The sequence below is a fragment of the Tasmannia lanceolata genome, unplaced genomic scaffold (assembly GCF_043159265.1).
Source record: "Tasmannia lanceolata isolate RefF3 unplaced genomic scaffold, GAP_Taslan_0.1 ptg000003l, whole genome shotgun sequence".
Lineage (NCBI taxonomy): Eukaryota > Viridiplantae > Streptophyta > Magnoliopsida > Canellales > Winteraceae > Tasmannia > Tasmannia lanceolata.
This window is the reverse complement of record NW_027518680.1, coordinates 55,706,705-55,725,839: the sequence shown is the minus strand read 5'-3', so window position 1 is coordinate 55,725,839 and position 19,135 is coordinate 55,706,705. Positions and strand designations below refer to the sequence as shown.

The following is a 19,135-nucleotide window of genomic DNA, read 5'->3' as shown; positions in this document are numbered from 1 at the left end:
GAAATGCAGCTAAGATAAGTTTCGGGAAATAATTTAGGCTCCTAAAACCTCTCAGCAGCACATTAAAAATGGAAATGACAAGTTGTGCCTGTCTCGTTATCAAAATATGCTAGTGCGATTATCAATAGTCGTAATTTAATTTATAAAAAAATAAAAAAAAGTTTAGTTTAAGCTACTGATATTGGCACAACCATGTTTTAATAATCGCATGAACTCATCTTTTACTTTATGATTTGAACAGTTATCTAAGGTTATTATAGTTCCCAAAAAATGTTCATAAGCCGATTAAAAAAGAAAACCAAGATGAGTTTGTGCAATTATTAAAACATGGTAGTGCTAATATCAGTAGATAAGTTTATATCAAAAGGATATCTCTATAAAATTAGGGTCAAATTGACATGGGCAGAGTGAGTGATCATTTTTAAAAAATTATACAACAAGTAGTTTTTAGCACGGTTTTAAATTTCGACCGAAATCTCGAGCAAAACCGAAATGGGGTAAACTCGAGACGTTATACAATTTCGATCGAAATTTTGTTTTCACCGAAATTTCTGGCCGAAATTTAAGGAATATCACCAAAAAATCTAGGATTTAATTAGTATTTAATATTATCCCGAAATTTCAGGGATTTCGCCTAAATTTTGTACGGGGTAAAATATGACGTTGTTTGATTTCGATGTATTTCGGCTGAAAGTTTGGTTTCGGTGAGAAACGAAACGTACTACGAAACCAAAAATTTAAAACCTTGGTTTTTAGAAAGGGCACCGGTAACCTCACTACCATATTTTGATAACGACATTACCCCCTTTACTTTATATTGGGCATGACAAAATGGTATCAGACCTGCATCTTCCACAGTGCGGTGTGCCACCGAGGACACTAGGCCCTAAGGGGGTGGATTGTAAGATCCCACATCGGAAAGGGAGAGAAAGTTTTTGGGCTATGAGTCACTAAGGGGCGGGCACTGCAGAGTGGGTCGGGCACGGTTAGTGCTACTGGAAAACAAACCCTGAGAGGATCGAAGACTCGAAACCGAACAATATTTAAGCTAACTAAACAAGTAAATAACCTAGTGAGTAGTGTCATTATAAAAATATGGCATAGTAGATCTGACTCACCTTTCAAATTTAGGGAAATGATATTTTGCCTCCATTTCTTCCCTGGACCACCCCTTTTAGTGTAAAAAGTAAAAACAATAGTTAATACATTGGATGTGGTTGGCCCCGGGTCACCATTTAGCCGAACACCATTGAGTAGTCAAAGAGTAGTGGTGAAGACAAAAGAGGGCCTGTCCCAAAAAAAAACAAAAAAAAGGGGGGGCGAATATACCACTTCCCTACCACTGGCATGATTTGGAGGAAATTTGGGGTCCCGGATGAAATGTATAAAAAATGGATAGTGGGTGCAATTAAACTAGTGTTCTACTAGAACGATTCTATTACCCATAAAATGAAAGCAGTGGTACTACCAAAAGACTTTAATACGATTCCATTTCCCAGCAAATGAAACTGCCAAAAGACTTTCGGCTCCTACAAGAAACTTTAATTTAAGAAAAGTTCGCACTACCAAACCATGTTGTCCCTCCCTTTACTACGTGGAACCAACTTAATCTTCCTTTTTACCTTTGACACTCTTCATAAAAAGACATACCCAATAAGTAAATAGATGATTTAAGGTTTAGTAAAGTCTTCTAAACTCTCCATTTGATGGCCCTAGACTATGATGATTTCAAGTCTATTGGAAGGCACTTAGATCACTTCTGTAGTAGTGAATTGACTTTAAAAAAAAAAAAAAAAGGGATCAAATGACCTAAGACTAAGTGGGACTCCAATTCCCAAGACTAAGTGAGGGAGAGAGGGTGTCTCTTATGGCGTGGGGTCAACCTTCCATTTGATGGGCCAAAATGTAAATAGGTTGTGCCAAAAAATCAAATCATAAGGATGATCTTAGCCATGTGATTATCTATAGAGGAACTGTATACTATGGAAAGCTCTTTGAGGGTTAGAATCATCCTACGGAAATGATTTTTTAGGCACAACCTATTGACATTTTGTCGCATGTCATCCTATGATGTGGGCTATATAGTACATTTTGAAAAATAATGGAATATACATGCTTACTTGATTTAAAATTAGGGGTACAACTCATGTTGATTTTTGGGAATTCGGGTTGAGTTTTTACCTTAAAATTGGGTTGGGTTCAGGTTGATTCCTATTCATATTTTAGCAAGAGCTCAACCCGACCCCAACCAAGTTGCACCCTTGGGCTATATAAACCTTTTAGGCAGACTAGGAGCTTTGGTAGTCCAAGCCTTGTACTTTGAAAAAGACAACTTGGTAATAATGTTTTTCTCTTTATTTATGGAGAAACGATCAAAGGAATCAATACAAAAAACAAAAATGGCCCCTAATTTACGCCAATAAAGCATATAAAGTGTGATTCTTGCACATCTCAGTGTATTATTGAGAGGAGAAATGGGAGGAGAGAGTGTTGGCGATTTTATCTTGGAGAAACTGAAGGAATTGCTTATTTTGTTGGAGAATTTTGGTGGGTATTTGCTAGAGAAGCTGAAACTGAAAGAAGTAGCTCTTTTGTTTGAGAAGTTTTGGGGGTATTTGGTAGAGAAGTTCGATGAAATCCTTCCACCTGAAACCAGGTATGAGAAGTTGAGACACTGGCTCTCTGTGGGCTTGCCTTGGGGCTTAGCAGTGGGTTTTGTACTTTTGTTCCTTTGGTGTTGTTATCGTTGTTGTTGTTGTTGTTGTAAGAGGGGTGTGCCTGTGAAGATGATGAAGGCACCTGGAATGGGTCATTTGATTCCTAGGCTTCCTTTTGAGGCTAACCCAAGAGGCTATTTTAGAGGTTTGCGTGGAAAGCCAGTGGGCAATCTTTTAGGTTGAGGTTTTTCTATCTGGGTTCTGTTCTGATCTAACAGTTATGTTGTTGGGTTTTGCTTTTTATGTGTTTTGGCTTAAAACTTTTGTGTTTTTGTGGGTTTGTTGGACTGGTTATTATTACATGTAGATGGAATGATGTGGGAAGGTTTTAGGGTTTGTTCAAAACCTTATGAATTACAGTAATATGATGGTGTGTTTTGTTATCTGCAATGGGTTTTTTTTTTCTTGTATTTTTTATTTGTTAGTGATAAGGTAATATGGCGAGAGAAACCCTTTTAGATTTTTGGTCTATGTATTGATTTTTGCACATTTCAGCCCTGTTTGGAGGATTCTAAGCCTCCAATTTATACAAGCTTTCTTGATGAGGAAAACCCACATATAGGCACTGATTAAACAATATTTTAATAGGTATTAATTACATAGCTGGTTTTGACTGGCTTATAATAGGAAAATTAATGGGATTTGTTGGGGCTTGTTTAGTTAGAATCGAGGAGAGACGGTGAAGAAATTAAAGAAGCAGAAAAGTAGAGGTTGAGGCCATCTCAACCTTGATCGGAATGCAACACTCTTCCTCTATTTTTATCGTGATTTTTAAAGTCTTAGGCTTATGTTTTTCTTTTCTTCTTGTTTTCTTTTCTATCTTTTTTTCGAATTTTTTCCCTAGGCCAACCAGAACCCAACCAGACCGGATTTGGGGGAAAAAAACGCGAGTTGGGTTGGGGTAAGCATCCTCAACCCTTGGTTGGGTCGAGCTTAGGTCGAGGGAATGCTATCTCGGATTGGGCTACATTTGGCTTCAACTTGACCCATCCCTGCCCTCATATCGATCATGATTCATTAACTACTCTATTTTTCCATTAATATTTAATGCTTAGATTAAGCAATTGAGTAATATATCCCCCACATTTTACTGATGCCCACAAGAAGTAACTGCCCATGTTTGAAACCCTAGCAATTCACATCAATATATGAGGATCAAATGGTACATATCACTTTAGATTGCCAAGACCACTGGGAATTCAATTCCCAACTCCAAAATTGCATTTCCGAGTGATCGATATGCAAGATGGACAAATCCGATGGCCGAGATGGGTGCCAAAAATCAACTGTTAGATTTAAGTTTGTCCCAAAACCATGAAATCCCAAAATTATCGATTCATCACAAAAATTCCCAAAAATTACGCATGGATGGCTCTGAGAGTAGTAGAATAAGAAGTCAAAAGGGAGGAGACAAGTATTTGATTTGTCTAAAAGAATAGTGGAATGCTGGTAAGTAGTGGTTTGTTTGCGCGGCAATTCTCTGGGAGAGTAGTGAAAAAAGTAGGGGTGTTATTACCAAAAAAAGAGAGTGAAGAAAGAGATGTGTGTGTGTGTGTGTTAGAGAGAGAGAGAGAGAATATGCCAAAAATTTAACATTTTGGTAGAATTTGGCTGGAAGATAAGTAGAGGGGACATTAGTGCTACATGAGCGCTACCTTTCAAAAAATCAATAATGATGTGTTTAACATGTTGGGCAGTCAAATGGAACTTCAATGCAAAATTAGCAACCAAACAAGGAATCGGCATTCATTAGCATTTGAAATTCCAATGGATGCCGGACGTTTGTGCAACCAACCGATATGCTTTGTTGGATTACTTGTATAGTGACCTGAAATTTTTGTGGTACAACCAGATGATCTCCTGATAAGTGGAGTTCAAAGAGGGAACTGTTTCTTCCATTTCCTACCTTCATCTTCACCATTGCAAGTCTTTCTTAAATAATTCAGATGGGAAGAAAACGACGTGCCTTTCTGAAATAATTCAGATGGGAAGAAAATGGAAGTATAGAGAACACTGTTAAAAGGTGCCTTTCCTTTTGGTTTTACAGAAACTATAACTATTCATGAACCAAGTACCTGGTCCATTTTCTGTATTACCATGCCAATACTATTCCATTATAACTCTCTTTACAATCCTTCCAATTTTAGACCTTCTGTAAACCATAATCAAAAGCTTCACAAGCCCAAATCTGCAATACCCAGAAACCAAAATTCAAAATTTTCTGTTCTACATGTTGCAAATGATGCATTTTTTACTAAAAACACAGATGAAATTGAGAACCCAACTCAAGAAATCATCAAACTCTGCAAAGTTGGCCGTTTAGTTAGGGCTATTGAAACCCTAAAGTTGATGGAAGAGAAGGGAATTACAGTGACTTATATTGTATATTCATCTCTCTTGGATGCTTGCATTAAGAGTAAATCCTTAACAGACGGTAAGTTTATCCACAACCATCTTATCAGAAATGGATTTGAGAGAGAATTTTCTCTAAGAATTAAACTGGTTCTCATGTATGTGGCTTGTGACAACCTAGATAAAGCTACTTTGATCTTTAATAGTATACCAAAACCCACTGTTTTCTCATGGAATACAATGCTAATAGCTCATGTGCAAAAGGATTTATGGGAGGAGGCTCTTGTTTTGTATCTTTCCTTCCATCAAAGAGGCCTAAAAGCCGACAAGTTTACGTTTTCCACAGTATTAAAAGTCTGTTCATGTTTGAATCTTTTGAGACTTGGTAAGCAGCTCCACAGTCTAATTCTCAAGTTGGGTTTTGCTCAAAATATTGTTTTGATTAGTGCATTGGTTGCAATGTATGCACGATGTGGTGTAATTGAAGCATCGCGAAGACTGTTTGATGAAATGCCTCAGAGAGATTTGATATCTTGGAATTCAATGATCACTGCTTATTCTGAGAATTGGCAATCAAATAATGCATTGGAATTGTACAGTACAATGAGGGTGGAAAGCATAAAGGTAAATGAAACGACAATTGTTGGTGTTCTTCGAGCTTGTGCAAGGTCAGCATACTTGCAACAAGGACAGAAAATCCATGCCCAAGTAATTAAAAACGGCTTCGAATCAAACGTCTATGTAGGAAGTACTTTAGTTGATGTTTATGTTGAATCTGGTGTTTTAAATGATGCAAGTGATATTTTTTGGAGGATGAGTCAGAGGAATGTGGTCAGTTGGACAGCCTTAATTTCTGGTTATGGAATGAGCGGTCGAGGCCACGTAGCCCTAAACTTGTTTCATCGGATGATGGAGGAGGGATTAAAACCAAACCATATTACTTTTGTCGCTGTTCTTTCTGCGTGTTCTCACACTGGTCTTATCTCTGAAGGGAAAGAGTACTTCAATACAATGGCTCAAGTGTATGGAGTAACTCCTAAGCTAGAGCATTACTCTTGCTTAGTGGATCTCTTCGGCCGAGCTGGACTATTCGAAGAGGCGATTGAGTTTATAAATAAAATGCCATTAGAACCTGATCATAGAGTGTGGGGAACCTTGCTCGGCGCAAGTAGGATTCATTGCAATGTAGAACTAGCCGAGATTGCGGCGGGTCATCTTTTCGAGCTAGAGCCTAATAATGCAGGTAACTATATACTTCTTTCGCAAATTTACTCATTGGTTGGTAGATGGGATGATGCTGAGAAGATGAGAACGTTGATGATTGAGAAGGGTGTGAAGAAGAGGGCAGGGTGCAGTTGGATTGAAATTAGAAACCAAGTTCATTCATTTACTTTTGCTCATACAACACATCCAATGACAAAGAAGATCTACAAGTATTTGGATACATTACTTAGCCAAATTAAGGAGGTGGGCTATGTTCCTGATGTGAACCTTGTGGTGCATGATATTTCAGACAGTGAGAAGGAGATTGTTCTGAGAGGCCACAGTGAGAAGTTAGCTATTGCTTTCGGGTTGATTTCGTATCCGTCTGAAGGAATTCCTATACGAATCACAAAGAACTTGCGGGTGTGCGATGATTGCCACAATGCAACCAAGCTTATTTCGAGGGTTACTGGTCGAGATATCATCGCTAGAGATGGAAACAGGTTTCATCATTTTAGCAATGGTGTATGTTCATGTGGAGATTATTGGTGATGCAGATCATCTCATCTATGCTGTTTTTTGTATTGTTTAAGATAATAACATATAATCGTTAACAAAGAAAAGGAAAATCACAGAAGGGGCAGAGATTGGACCACAAATAAAGCAGGTCTGTTTACATTTCCACACCCTTTTACAGGCATCAAGGAGGCTTAATATGAGTTACAGTGGAGTAAAGCTTGTGACCCGGATTGGGTGAAATTGTGTAGATCTATGTAGAGAATACTAAAGAAAATTTTACAGAACTCTACATAGATCTACACCATTAGCACTTTACATTTCCACACCTTTTTATAGGCATAAAGTACGTCAGCCCCTCTGCAGTCATAGATACACTGTAGAGTTTTTCTTTATTTTTTAAGCCACTGACACCATCTCATCACTCGTGGACTCATAATTCTCCCCCTATCTCTCTCTCTCTCTCTCTCTCTCTCTCTCTCTCACCACTTGGTAATCTAATATTCCATTGGAAAAAAAAATTAAGGTCGTCAAACGTAGCCTAGTATACAAGATTTCACTGAAAATGGATTCTCAGGCTCTCTCTCTCTCTCTCTCTCTCTCTCTCTCTCAAGAATAAGAATCAACACCATTATAATGGTAAATTTTCGTGGCCTAGTACAAGATTTCACTGAAAATAGATTCCCAGGCTCTCTCGAGATTAAGGAGCAACACCAGTGTAATTGTAAATTTTTGTGGTCTAATACAAAAAAATTCTAGTACAAAAAAATGCAACTGGTAATATACAAGAACTTTCAGCTTTGTTGAGCTACAATGGGTTATAAGCAATGGCTTCCACATGAGAAAACTCAACCCAAGAGTGAAGATGGAACTAACAAAACAGAACCAGGATTGCGCCAATGGATTAGCTAGAATCAACGAAAAATTGGAAACAATTGGTTTGGTAGTAACTTCTCCTTCAAGCGAGAAATTAGCTTGAACGTCTCCTCTGCGTAGACTTGCTGGCGGATGTCGGCCTTCGAAGCTCGATCTGGATGGAATTTTAGCAAGGCTTGTTTGTAAGCAGCATTTACCTGCATTGCCATATCAAATATAATCAATATGAAAATAGTAAGAACAGAGCAAGAAAATAAAATTGCATAATTAATATCATGGTCAAATTTAATGCAACAATAAGTATAGTCATAAGATAAAATTCCATTGAATCACATGTCTAGATGAGCACATATAAGCCTGCAGATCAAGTAACACGATAATCCCATCTACCGGCCCCATGTTTCCATTTTCAGTATTTGCTAATTCCAAAATCAGAAACCAATTTGGATTATACCAAGGAAAATTTGGTTTTTTATTTTATTTTATTTGAAAAGTGACAGATTTCATTGATATTGGAATAGCATTAGAGACCAGGAGTCCCGTCCTGCATTACAAAATATCAGAGGCAAATCTTTTATTTTGAAAAAGTAACGGCATTATTCACCATTAAAAAAACGGTTTTATTGATTTTTTATTTTATTTTTTGAGAGATAACAGGTTTTTATTCCAAATTCGAAAGAGATACATCAATGGGGACAAGATGTACCCAAATTGACTACATTATGATATCCAACATGGTAAGCACAGAAAATTACCATACTGCTGCCACTCGGATACCAGCCAAGCAGTAAAAAAAGTAGACCAACTCACACGGATTACATCACACAGGGACAGGGAGGATCAGCCCAATCTGTTTGCAACCAAAGTGAGCAGAGGAGCCGAGTGACGTGCCAGCGCTACTAATTGAGTGCCAGCACGTAGCTGTGCTGTCAGTAAGAAGGGAGCCGGCGCCTTTCGAAGCACTTTCTAGTGTGAACCGAAGTAGTGTTCAGACCAGAGAATCCCGAGTAAATACTCCACTTAAAATGCAAGATAGAAGAATCTCTATCTTCACCTTCTCCGCACCTTCTTTGGCCAAACGATCTGCACTATCATTTGCGAAGATATCTTCACCTTCTCTGCGCCCTCTTTGGCCAACGATCTGCACTATCATTAGCGGATCTTCGCTTAAGCTGAATACAAGGACTGACTTGACGCACTAAATCTCTGATTTTTGCAGTGTGGTTTTCGATCTTCCAAGGCCCGTAACTTTGTTTGAGGCCCAAGCGAAGACAATGGAGTCACCTTCAATTATTAGATGTCCCATCCTATGCCTTCAATACAATCTAAGACCCCAAAGCAAAGCCCTTGATTCCACCTCATTGGCATCGCAGAAACCCGCGGGATTGGAATGTGACATTAGAATTCTTCCACTGGAGTCTCGGATCAGGCCTCCAATACCAGCTTGAACCGGATTTCCCCTAGAGCTCCCATCAAAGTTCAACTTAACCCACCCCGCTGGAGGCAGGGAGCACTTGGGAGATATTATCTACATTTTACTTCTTCTTTTTTGAAAAGCGACAAATATATATATATATATATATATATATATATATATATATATATATATATATATTTTCCTACACACTTGTGTAGGTAAGTTACCTACACACTAGCTTAAAATACAGTGGGGGCCCACATTGTTTGGGTGATCCAAACCATTCATTTGAATGGTCCTCACATAGATAGGGTGTCCACAAAAAATCAGATCCATAGGATCATCCCAACCATTCAAACTACGGAGGCAAAAAATGGACTAATTTGTGAAGGTTTATACACGTCCATTTTACCTCCACAAATCGTAGGGTTGGGATGATCCTATGGATCTGATTTTTTGTGGACACCCTATCTCTGTGAGGACCATTCAAATGAATGATTTGGATCACCCAAACAATGTGGGCCCCCACTGTATTTTAAGCTAGTGGGTAGGTAACTTACCTACACCAGTGTGTAGGAAGTGTTTTCTCTCTCTCTCTCTCTCTCTCTCTCTCTATATATATATATATATATATATATATATATATATATATAGAGAGAGAGAGAGAGAGAAAACGGTTCCTACACATATGTGTAGAGAGTTCTCTACACACTAGCTTAAAATACAGTGGGGGCCCCTTGAAACTCACATCAGAAGGGGTTGAAGCTTTAAGGGTAAACAATACGAGCTTTGTTGGAACCCCCATGCTACCCCAAAGTATGTGTCGTTTGTAGATGAGGGGGTTTCCCAAGTCTTGGCTTGATATTAGGGGATAGCGATTGGGAAGGCAATATCTTTTATTCTGATATTGGTAATGCAGTGACGTTGTCAATTGGAGGAATGATTACCCTCATTTAATGAAAGGATTGATCGAAATACTTGCTTTGGAACAAACCCCTAAGGAAATCTATGAGATATGATTAAAGTATTCATTTTTCGGGACCTTAATATATTATGGGAAGCCATAAAAGATTTACATGTGTTGGGATGACTGTAAATGGCTACTACAGCACCATTAATACTCATTTATGATAGAAGGAGATCTTTGCACACCATATTAAATGCGAGTTTGGACACCTGGCTTACAGTCAGTAATCCTCCCGAGGTGGTTTATCATAAAATTAGCTCATCTTAAGGGGAGTCTCTTTATTTTTTATCTTTAGAGGTAATTTGTTTTGAGTTTGGAAGGGTGGTCCTTGACGAATGAAATATGACAAGGATGGTTTGGATTTTTTGGTTTGTTGGCGTCCTTGACGTTTTAAATATGCAGGGGACTGCTAGTCCCTATCTTCTGTAATTTTTGGTTTGATTTAATATATATATATATATATATATATAGGAAAAGGATTGTGAGCTTGAAGCTCATATAGCTTATATGAGCTTGAGGGCCCAAGCACATGGGTCCCACATTTTTTGTGGTGATCCAAACCATTCATTTGCAAGGCCCCATCATAGATAGGGTGTGTACCAAAAATCAGCTCCATTGGATCATCCTAACCCCTCCAAAAGTGGAGGGCAAAAATGGGCAGATTTGTGGCAAACGGTGTCTGTCCATTTTGCCCTCTACTTTTGGATGGGTTAGGAGGATCCTATGGAGCTGATTTTTTGTACACACCCTATCTTTGTAAGGGCCTTTCAAATGAATGCTTTGGATCATCCTAACAATGTGGGCCTACATGTGTTTGGGCCCTCAAGCTCATATAAGCTATATGAGCTTCAAGCTCACAATCCTTTTCCTATATATATATATATATATATATATATATATATATATATATATATATATATATATATATAAACCAAACCAAAAATTACAGAAGATAGGGACTAGCAGTCCCCTGCATATTTAAAACGTCAAGGACGCCAACAAACCAAAAAATCCAAACCATCCTTGTCATATTTCATTCGTCAAGGACCACCCTTCCAAACTCAAAACAAATTACCTCTAAAGATAAAAAATAAAGAGACTCCCCTTAAGATGAGCTATTTTTATGATAAACCACCTCGGGAGGATTACTGACTGTAAGCCAGGTGTCCAAACTCGCATTTAATATGGCGTGCAAAGAACTCCTTCTATCATAAATGAGTATTAATGGTGCTGTAATAGCCATTTACAGTCATCCCAACAGATGTAAATCTTTTATGGCTTCCCATAATATATTAAGGTCCCGAAAAATGAATACTTTAATCATATCTCATAGATTTCCTTAGGGGTTTGTTCCAAAGCAAGTATTTCGATCAATCCTTTCATTAAATGAGGGTAATCATTCCTCCAATTGACAACGTCACTGCATTACCAATATCAGAATAAAAGATATTGCCTTCCCAATCGCTATCCCCTAATCTCAAGCCAAGACTTGGGAAACCCCCTCATCTACAAACGACACATACTTTGGGGTAGCATGTTGGTTCCAACAAAGCTCGTATTGTTTACCCTTAAAGCTTCAACCCCTTCTGATGTGAGTTTCAAGGGGTGCCCGTTTTGTCCATGGATAATCTTCCACAAGATGGCCCTCCAACGGAACCAGATATATCCATTCTGCATCCTTGTTTCCTTGGGCGCACATTTTTCAGCTTTCGGAGTTCCGGAAGTGCCCCCATGAATGGGTAATCTATAAGTCCCTAGCCTGATGATTCCCAGATCTTTCCTCCACGTCTATTCTTCCATATCTTTTGACGCATGGATCTGACATACCTAGGAGGTTGATTATGATGATTACCCTTCATGCTGAACCCTCTCTCAGTAGGATCCGATAACTTGGAGAGGGGGGAAACTAGACTAGGAAGGTTTGAAAATCCCGAAGCCTTGTCACCATTCAAAGGAAGGGGCAGAAATGAGAGAGACACCATACCCTGCAGGTGACCTGATGCTTCTGTGAAGTGATGAAATTTGAAATTTGAAATTTGAATTGGTGGGCCCCATAGGGTCAACGGTCTCCCTACACTGGATTTCCGAGGAGTGTGATAGCATCATCCCCTGCACCGCCGGTAGCTTTTCCGGATTCTGAGTACCGATCTTCGAGGGATCAATCTCCGGAAGGGGAGGAGCCTTTCCAGATTGAGCAAGCAAATTCTGATTTTCGGTCTCAGCACCCAACTGACGTCTATTTCTCCGAATTTCAACTCTGACGGTGTAACACTGGCCTAATATCCGAACCTGAATAACGGTTGGAAGTAACTTCCACCATGGAACGAGAATTTTAACAAATACAAATGTCATATATTGGTTATGGTCCCCTTCCATTTTCACTTCCAAGACTCGACCAAATAAATTACCTAATGCTTCAACTGTTGATAAGGCCCAAACATGAAGAGGGATGCCATAGAAGTTAACCCGTAGCGCCTCCACACCTTGAACATACTCTGTACTCCTGGTAGAGAGAGAATTCAACTGGTTGTCCCATGCCTTCGTTCCTTTGGCCAGGATCATGGCAGCTTCCTCCTCCTACTCAAACATAAACAAAACTTTATTCTTTGATAAATCGCATGGATAGGAAAGAGAAGGGATATTCCAGGATCTCTTAGCCCACTGCCAAAGATCATCAAGGGATCCAGACGTATTCTTCTTCTTCCCGATGAGGCAGCTTTTGAGGGTATCCAGTATCGTTTCCACCTCCTTGCCCGAAATGATTAAGGACGGAGTACCCCCCTTAACCAGTGAGGAGATCAAGCCCGAGTCAGGCCATCGATCAGCTTCTTTATTAGCATTATCCAATGAGGCTTCCGGGTTTGTCCTTTTCTCACCATACAAGTGAGTACCCTCCAATCTGGAAAAATGACACCTCCGACATTTGTCCCTGCATCTGAAGTTGAGATAGTTACAGGATGAGCAACTCCAATCCCCAGGTCTCCAGTTTGATTTCTCCTTATTGCTTCTTTTTCTTAACCCCCTTCGTGGATATGGGACTGTATCTCCAGGCAGGGGATCCCGATTGTTTTGCTTACACCATCGATAGCAATGCCGCCATTTAAAGTTGCAGTAAGCACAAGCTAAGCAAAACCAATCCACCTCCGCCGCCATTTCTCTAGCTTTTCTTCTCTTTACATTTTACTTTCAGTCATGACTGTTTGCCAATTCCTCAAGATCACTCCAACGCTATAACAAGGGTTCACCTTTTCTCTTCTCCAACCTATAATGTCCAGTTTAACTTCAATAGCTACTCAGTCCCACCGTCTCTCCACTCTTAGAATATTCTATTGTTTCTCTCCATTCATAAGTGCCAAATCACAGCATAGGGGATTAATTTCCACAAGGTAGCACTACCAAAAGGCCCTCCATTCCAATGAAGCAAGACCACCTTAATAGTACTTTGAAAAACCCACGATATACCATAAGCTTTCAATGCATCAATTGACAAGAGTTCTTCTCTTTAGTAGATCACATATATTTACTTTCTTCTTTGCCATCGTCCAAGCAAAAGCTGTTAAATGAGAGTTTCCCCCGTGATCATGACGCGACAAAGAGCAATACTAGGAACCTAGACAACCTAAAAGAAGGGACAGAGTGTATTTCTCCATCATTGAGGGACCGCCTAAGCATAACAACCCACACGACCACACCACACTCCCATCCCTCCGATCTCCATAAAGTCACATACTCTTGCCTATCTATCGGTCGCTAAGAAATGAAGTGCCAGGTCCTTCCCAAAATCTAACAAATGGCTCCTAGAACGGCATGGACACACAAATGGACCTCCACGCTCCCTAACCTTTCCTAAACACAGGTTCCTACTCTCCCAATACCCCCGTATTTATCCCCTACAATTTTGTGCCAAGGGGCATTCTTTTCCTCCCCGTACCTCCAACCATTTTCACAATAGGGATTTATTTCTAAGTCATATTCTCCTAATCTCCAATCCTCCATGTTCCTTCAGCCTGCACACCTTGACCCATTTCAAGAGATGCTTCAATTTCTTGTCTCTTTCTAGTGGTAGAGGCCTGATGGTCACCATTTCGTCCTTTTCCACTCTTTCACTAAACGATCAGCCATCTCATTTGGAGAACGCTTCATCTGCACATACTCTGGTTGGATGGCATCACAAATGTCCCTCACTTAAGGGATGTTATTTGCCAATTCACATAGGCCCTGTGATTTGTTGCGTGCCATCGGCAGTCTCCTTCAATGATTAAGGGGCCCAACCTATGTTTTGCGAACCATCTTAATCCCCATGGACCGCCCCTCCACCTTATTTGATCCACTAACTCGTTGGTGGTCCAGATATCCACAACCCCCCCCCCCCCCCCCCCCGGTCCCTCTTTCCAAGGTAAAACTTTTTAAATTCCTTACGATATCTGTCCATCTTGTAAAATGACAGCACTTTTTCATTTCTTCCCCAAGAGACCAAGTCCACTTTAAGTTTATTTCCAATCCTCCTCATCCATCTTTTTCTTCAAAAAGACTGTATACTCCTTCCACAAATGCCAATTCATAATATAGTCACCTTGATTGATCCATGAGATACCCAAAGAACTCTGAAACTTCTTATGATTGTATGCAGATCCGAGGAGCAAAAAGGCAATGTAGAGCATAATATGGTCTAATGATTCTTCCTGCTTGCATAAGATGCACCAACTGGCAAGCTGGAAGGTTCTTCTCTTAGTAGATCACATAGTTTTGCTTTCTTCTTTGCCATCGTCCAAGCAAAAGTTGTTAACGAGATCAGGGAGGCGAACGCCATATTTTCCTGTAGCAAGTTTCTGCCCTCTCCATTCTGGCCAACCTGTGAAAAAAAGCAGCAAACAGAAAAAGAGCCAGTGGTGTCAGGAATCCACACCCTGTGATCGTGACGCGACAAAGAGCAATACTGGGAACCTAGACAACCTAAAAGATGGGGCAGACAATTTCTCCATCATTAAGGTCCTGCCTAAGCTTAATACCCACACGGCTGCACCAAAGTCACATCCCTCCTCTATCAGTCACCTAAGCTTATCTATCGGTCGATAAGAAATAAAGCGTCGCTAGGTCGCTAAGAAATAAAGTACCAATCAAAAAAAAAAGTGTCAGGAAAGCGTTGCACAATAATGACTCTCCTTCCCAAAATCTAACAAATGGCTCCTACAACAACATGGACACAGATGAACCTCCACGCTCCCTAACCTTTCTTAAACACAAGTTCCTCCTCTCCCAATCCCCCCATATTTATCCCCTACAATTTTGTGCCAAAGGGCAGTCTTTTCCTCCCTGTACCTCTATAACTATTTTCTAAATAGGGATTTATATCGAAGTCGTATTCTCCTAATCCCCAAATCCTCCATGTTCCTTCAACCTGCACACCTTGACCCATTTCAAGAGATGCTTCAATTTCTTGTTCTCCCCCCTCGCCCTCCCTCTCTCTCCCCCATAAAAAAAACACTCTCTGAAGTTGCTCGAGTCACTTTGCAACCTTTGCTGGTACTTTATAAAATGAAACGATAAACCGACACGTTAGCTAATGTTGCCTTTATCAAGGTGATCCTATCCCCAAAGGATAGGTATGTCTCTTCCACATTGAGAGTTACCTTTCACCGTAAGGCCCCAAAATGATGCTTTTGAATTTCTATAGCCCAGAGGCAAGCTAAGATAGGTGATTGGTAAATCTACCTCTCCGCATCCAAGTATCCGAGTATGAGCCGCCACCTCTTCCTTTTGCATATTGATCCCTGCAAACATACTCTTAGAAAAATTTATGTTCAGCCCCATCACCAACTCAAACCATCTGAATATTCTTTTTAGGTTCCTCGTTTGGTCCAGACTATCCTGCAAGAAAATGACGGTATCATCGGCAAACTGTAAGTGTGATAGTCTCTACACAACTTTACTCTGTCTTAGACTATACAAGACTTAATGCTTATGCCACCATTATGAAGGTACGGTGATCGTGGATCGCCTTGCCTGATGCTGCTTGTGCTTCCAAAAAGACAATTGGGACATTCACCAAAATAAAGAATGAGGGTGCAGATTTGCACGCCCTTATCCATCTCCACTTTTCGCCAAGACCCATCCTTTCCTGTATAAAATTATTAGAAATTCCACTCTATGCGGTCATATGCTTTCTCCATGTCAATCTTGCATATGATGCCTTTTATCGCCTCCCCTTGTACTTGACTTGATGAACTCATTTGCAATTAGATTTCCATCAAGGGTCTGACTCCCTCTGACGGTCTGACTCCCTTTGACTAAAAAAGGGATTTTTAAAACTATATAAAACCAAGAAAACTGTCAAAGCATGCCTCAATCTTGCACCCTTTTAGCTACAACTACTCACTTGAGTAGCTCCACTGTATCCAAGATTGATCTTCAAGGTAAAAAGACTAAAAGCCTACTATCAGAGGATTCAACCTAAACAAGGATATGGATTTATTGTCAAGACATAATTCTAACTGAGTCAGCACATGAATTGCCCGAGTCTCAACTGAGACAGGAGTGTCACTTTTTTATTGAAAGGTGACCAGTTTTATTAAAAGCAGCAACCGTATTTCATCATCGGGGACAAGATGTCCCACAAAATGTACACAGCAGCAAGAACCCAAGCCTAGTGACGGCCCTCTCTAACATAGCACACCAACCATAATCCACTATAGGTCCTGAATCTGTGATGATCTCCTTGTCTGCTCCCTCCTTTCCAATTTGTCAGCGAGCATGTTTGCTGAACTATTCATGTGACTGAATGTCGGACGAACAATCAAACACAAATTGCGTATCTCCGATATGATGTCGGCTAACCTACAAGTTCCTGGGGCCTTGTTTATGGACCATGCTAAAGCATTAGAGGAATCTCCTTCAACGATGAGAAGAACTTCTCAGACATGGAAGATGCATAGTTGCATACCATCTCAAGCCCACAAAACAGCACGCGCTTCCGCTTTGTTAGAGGCACTAAACTCGGCTGGTCTGGAAAAGGATTGAACAATGTGTCTGTCGTTATCTTGAAACAGGCCTACAACCCCCACTCGTCCCGACTTTTCTTTAGAGCTCCCGTCAAAGTTAAACTTCAGCCACGCTAATGGAGCAGGGTTCTACCTTATGAGATATGATCTTCTTAGTTCCTTTTTCAAAGCCCAATGTTCTCCAATTCCTCAGTATCTCCGCATTGCTATAGGAAGGTAAGGAGATGACGTTCCTTGCCCAAGAAATAAGATCAACTTTGATTTCTGATATAATTCTTCCTTCACGCCCTACTTTGTTTTAAAAAATCCTAGCGTTCCTTTCTTTCCAAATGTGCTAAGTAACAGCAAAAGGTGCTAGTCTCCAAAGGGTACGCCCCATTTTGCCAAAGGGGCTGCCACTCTAATGTAAAAAGTTCTTGATGGAAGAGTGAAAAACCCAAACCATCCCAAAGCTTTTTAGGATGACCCACCAAATCCTTTGTGAGAAAGGGCAATGTAAAAAAGCGTGGTCGAGGGATTCCACTTCTCGTTTACAAGGGATGCACCAGTTGGCAAGATGAAATTTCCTTCTTTTAAGGCCATCACAAGTGTTAATTCTCTTTTTCACAACCGTCCATGCCAAAGCGGCCACATGTGGCGGGACTGCCGATCGCGAAATGCTTGTGAACTTGGATCCAATTCCTATAGTCACTTGAAATCCTATAAAATGAGTGAATAGAAAAAGAACCAAAAACATCAAAGGTACACACTCTATGGTCTGAGCAAGAGGGCGAATAATAATAAGATGCACCAAGGCCCAGAAGCAAGGAAAGACAAGACATCTCACTATCCTTAAGGTTTCTCCTATGTTTAATATCTCATGTCACCTCCCCCCTTGTTTTCATGTAGTCAAACACTCTAGTCCCTCGATCGGCCACTAGCGGATACAGGTTCGAGAAAATATGGCACGACACGGACTCACCTAACCAAAGATCTACCCAAAAACGAGTCCCCTCCCCCATCCCTAATCTAAATCTGACTAGAGGTTGAAACAAAGGGTCTAGGCACAAAAATAGACTTCCACATTTTAGAGGCGCACGATAGCTTTAGGAATTTGAGCGGGATTTTTTAAATTTTGAATTAGCCGGCTAGAAAGTCGTGGAGCAGTCTGAGTAACGTGGCAGGTCATAACTTTGATTTGATGGGGTCCACAAATATGGCACTTTCAAATGAGAACCATTGTGCAATGTAAAGAAAAGGAAGGGGGAATAGTGAAGGCCTTTTCAGTTGCGGTAGTAGATGAAGAATTCGAAAGGGAAATGAAATAGGAATTCGGCAGGGTGGCAGCGCATGGAAGTATAGAACTCGTTGTAGTGGTTGACCCAGAAGATCTTTTTTTCGCTTTTTACTGGTCTAGGAGCATGCTCCTAGCCACCCTTAATTGATTCTATGTAATGCAAATAGGGACCCCTGGTCCCCAATGTAATCTTCATAGTATCAATAAAATTGTCAATTTTCAAAAAAAAGAATAGACTTCCAAACTCCAGATCCTTTTCCTACAGATGAATTCCTACACTCTCAATCCCCTCGACCAAACCCATACTTATCCCCAGTGATTTTGTGCCAAAGTGCCTTCCCATATCTCCAAAGCCATTTCCCCAATAAAGCTTTGGTCCTCAATATTATTCTTCCTATTCCAAGACCTCCCTGCTTCATTGATCTCGAGACCTCCTAATTCATAAGATGTTTCAACTTACGACTTGATTCTCAACCTTACTATAAGAACTCCCTTTGGAGTCTTCGATTCTCCTCGCCACCTTGCTTGATATTTTTTTTACAGTGACATAGGGTATACCGGCAAGTTTGCAAGTGCTACCTTGTTGAGGATTATCCTACTCCCAAAGGATAGACAATCCTTCCATGTAGAGTTGCAAAAGCATTCTTTGATATATGGATGTAGGAAGGAAAGATGGCCCATCACTTGGGTTACCTTCGAGATATGGTATTCACAAACCAACCATGTGGGCAGCTTAGAAGCACGAAGCAGGTGCGGATGCGGGGGCGGATGCGGGGACGGGGGCGGGGAAGCGAGGGGCTAGAAGAGTCTATG

General features: G+C 40.4%; 1 protein-coding gene and 1 pseudogene across 2 annotated transcripts in view; one reads left to right on the top strand and one right to left on the bottom strand.

The window, feature by feature from the left end:
• The first annotated feature begins 4,528 nt into the window (after positions 1–4,528).
• LOC143863444 (pentatricopeptide repeat-containing protein At2g01510, mitochondrial pseudogene) lies at positions 4,529–6,858 on the top strand (annotated as a pseudogene).
• Positions 6,859–7,453: 595 nt separating this feature from the next.
• The window catches only part of LOC143856155 (uncharacterized), a 34,654-nt gene continuing 22,972 nt past the window's right edge, over positions 7,454–19,135 (bottom strand). For both annotated transcript variants that reach the window (XM_077366263.1, XM_077366256.1), the window contains exon 5: positions 7,454–7,861. In XM_077366263.1, the coding sequence (XP_077222378.1) occupies positions 7,703–7,861 (159 nt within the window). In that variant the 3' untranslated portion in view covers positions 7,454–7,702. The remainder of the gene's footprint in view (positions 7,862–19,135) is intronic.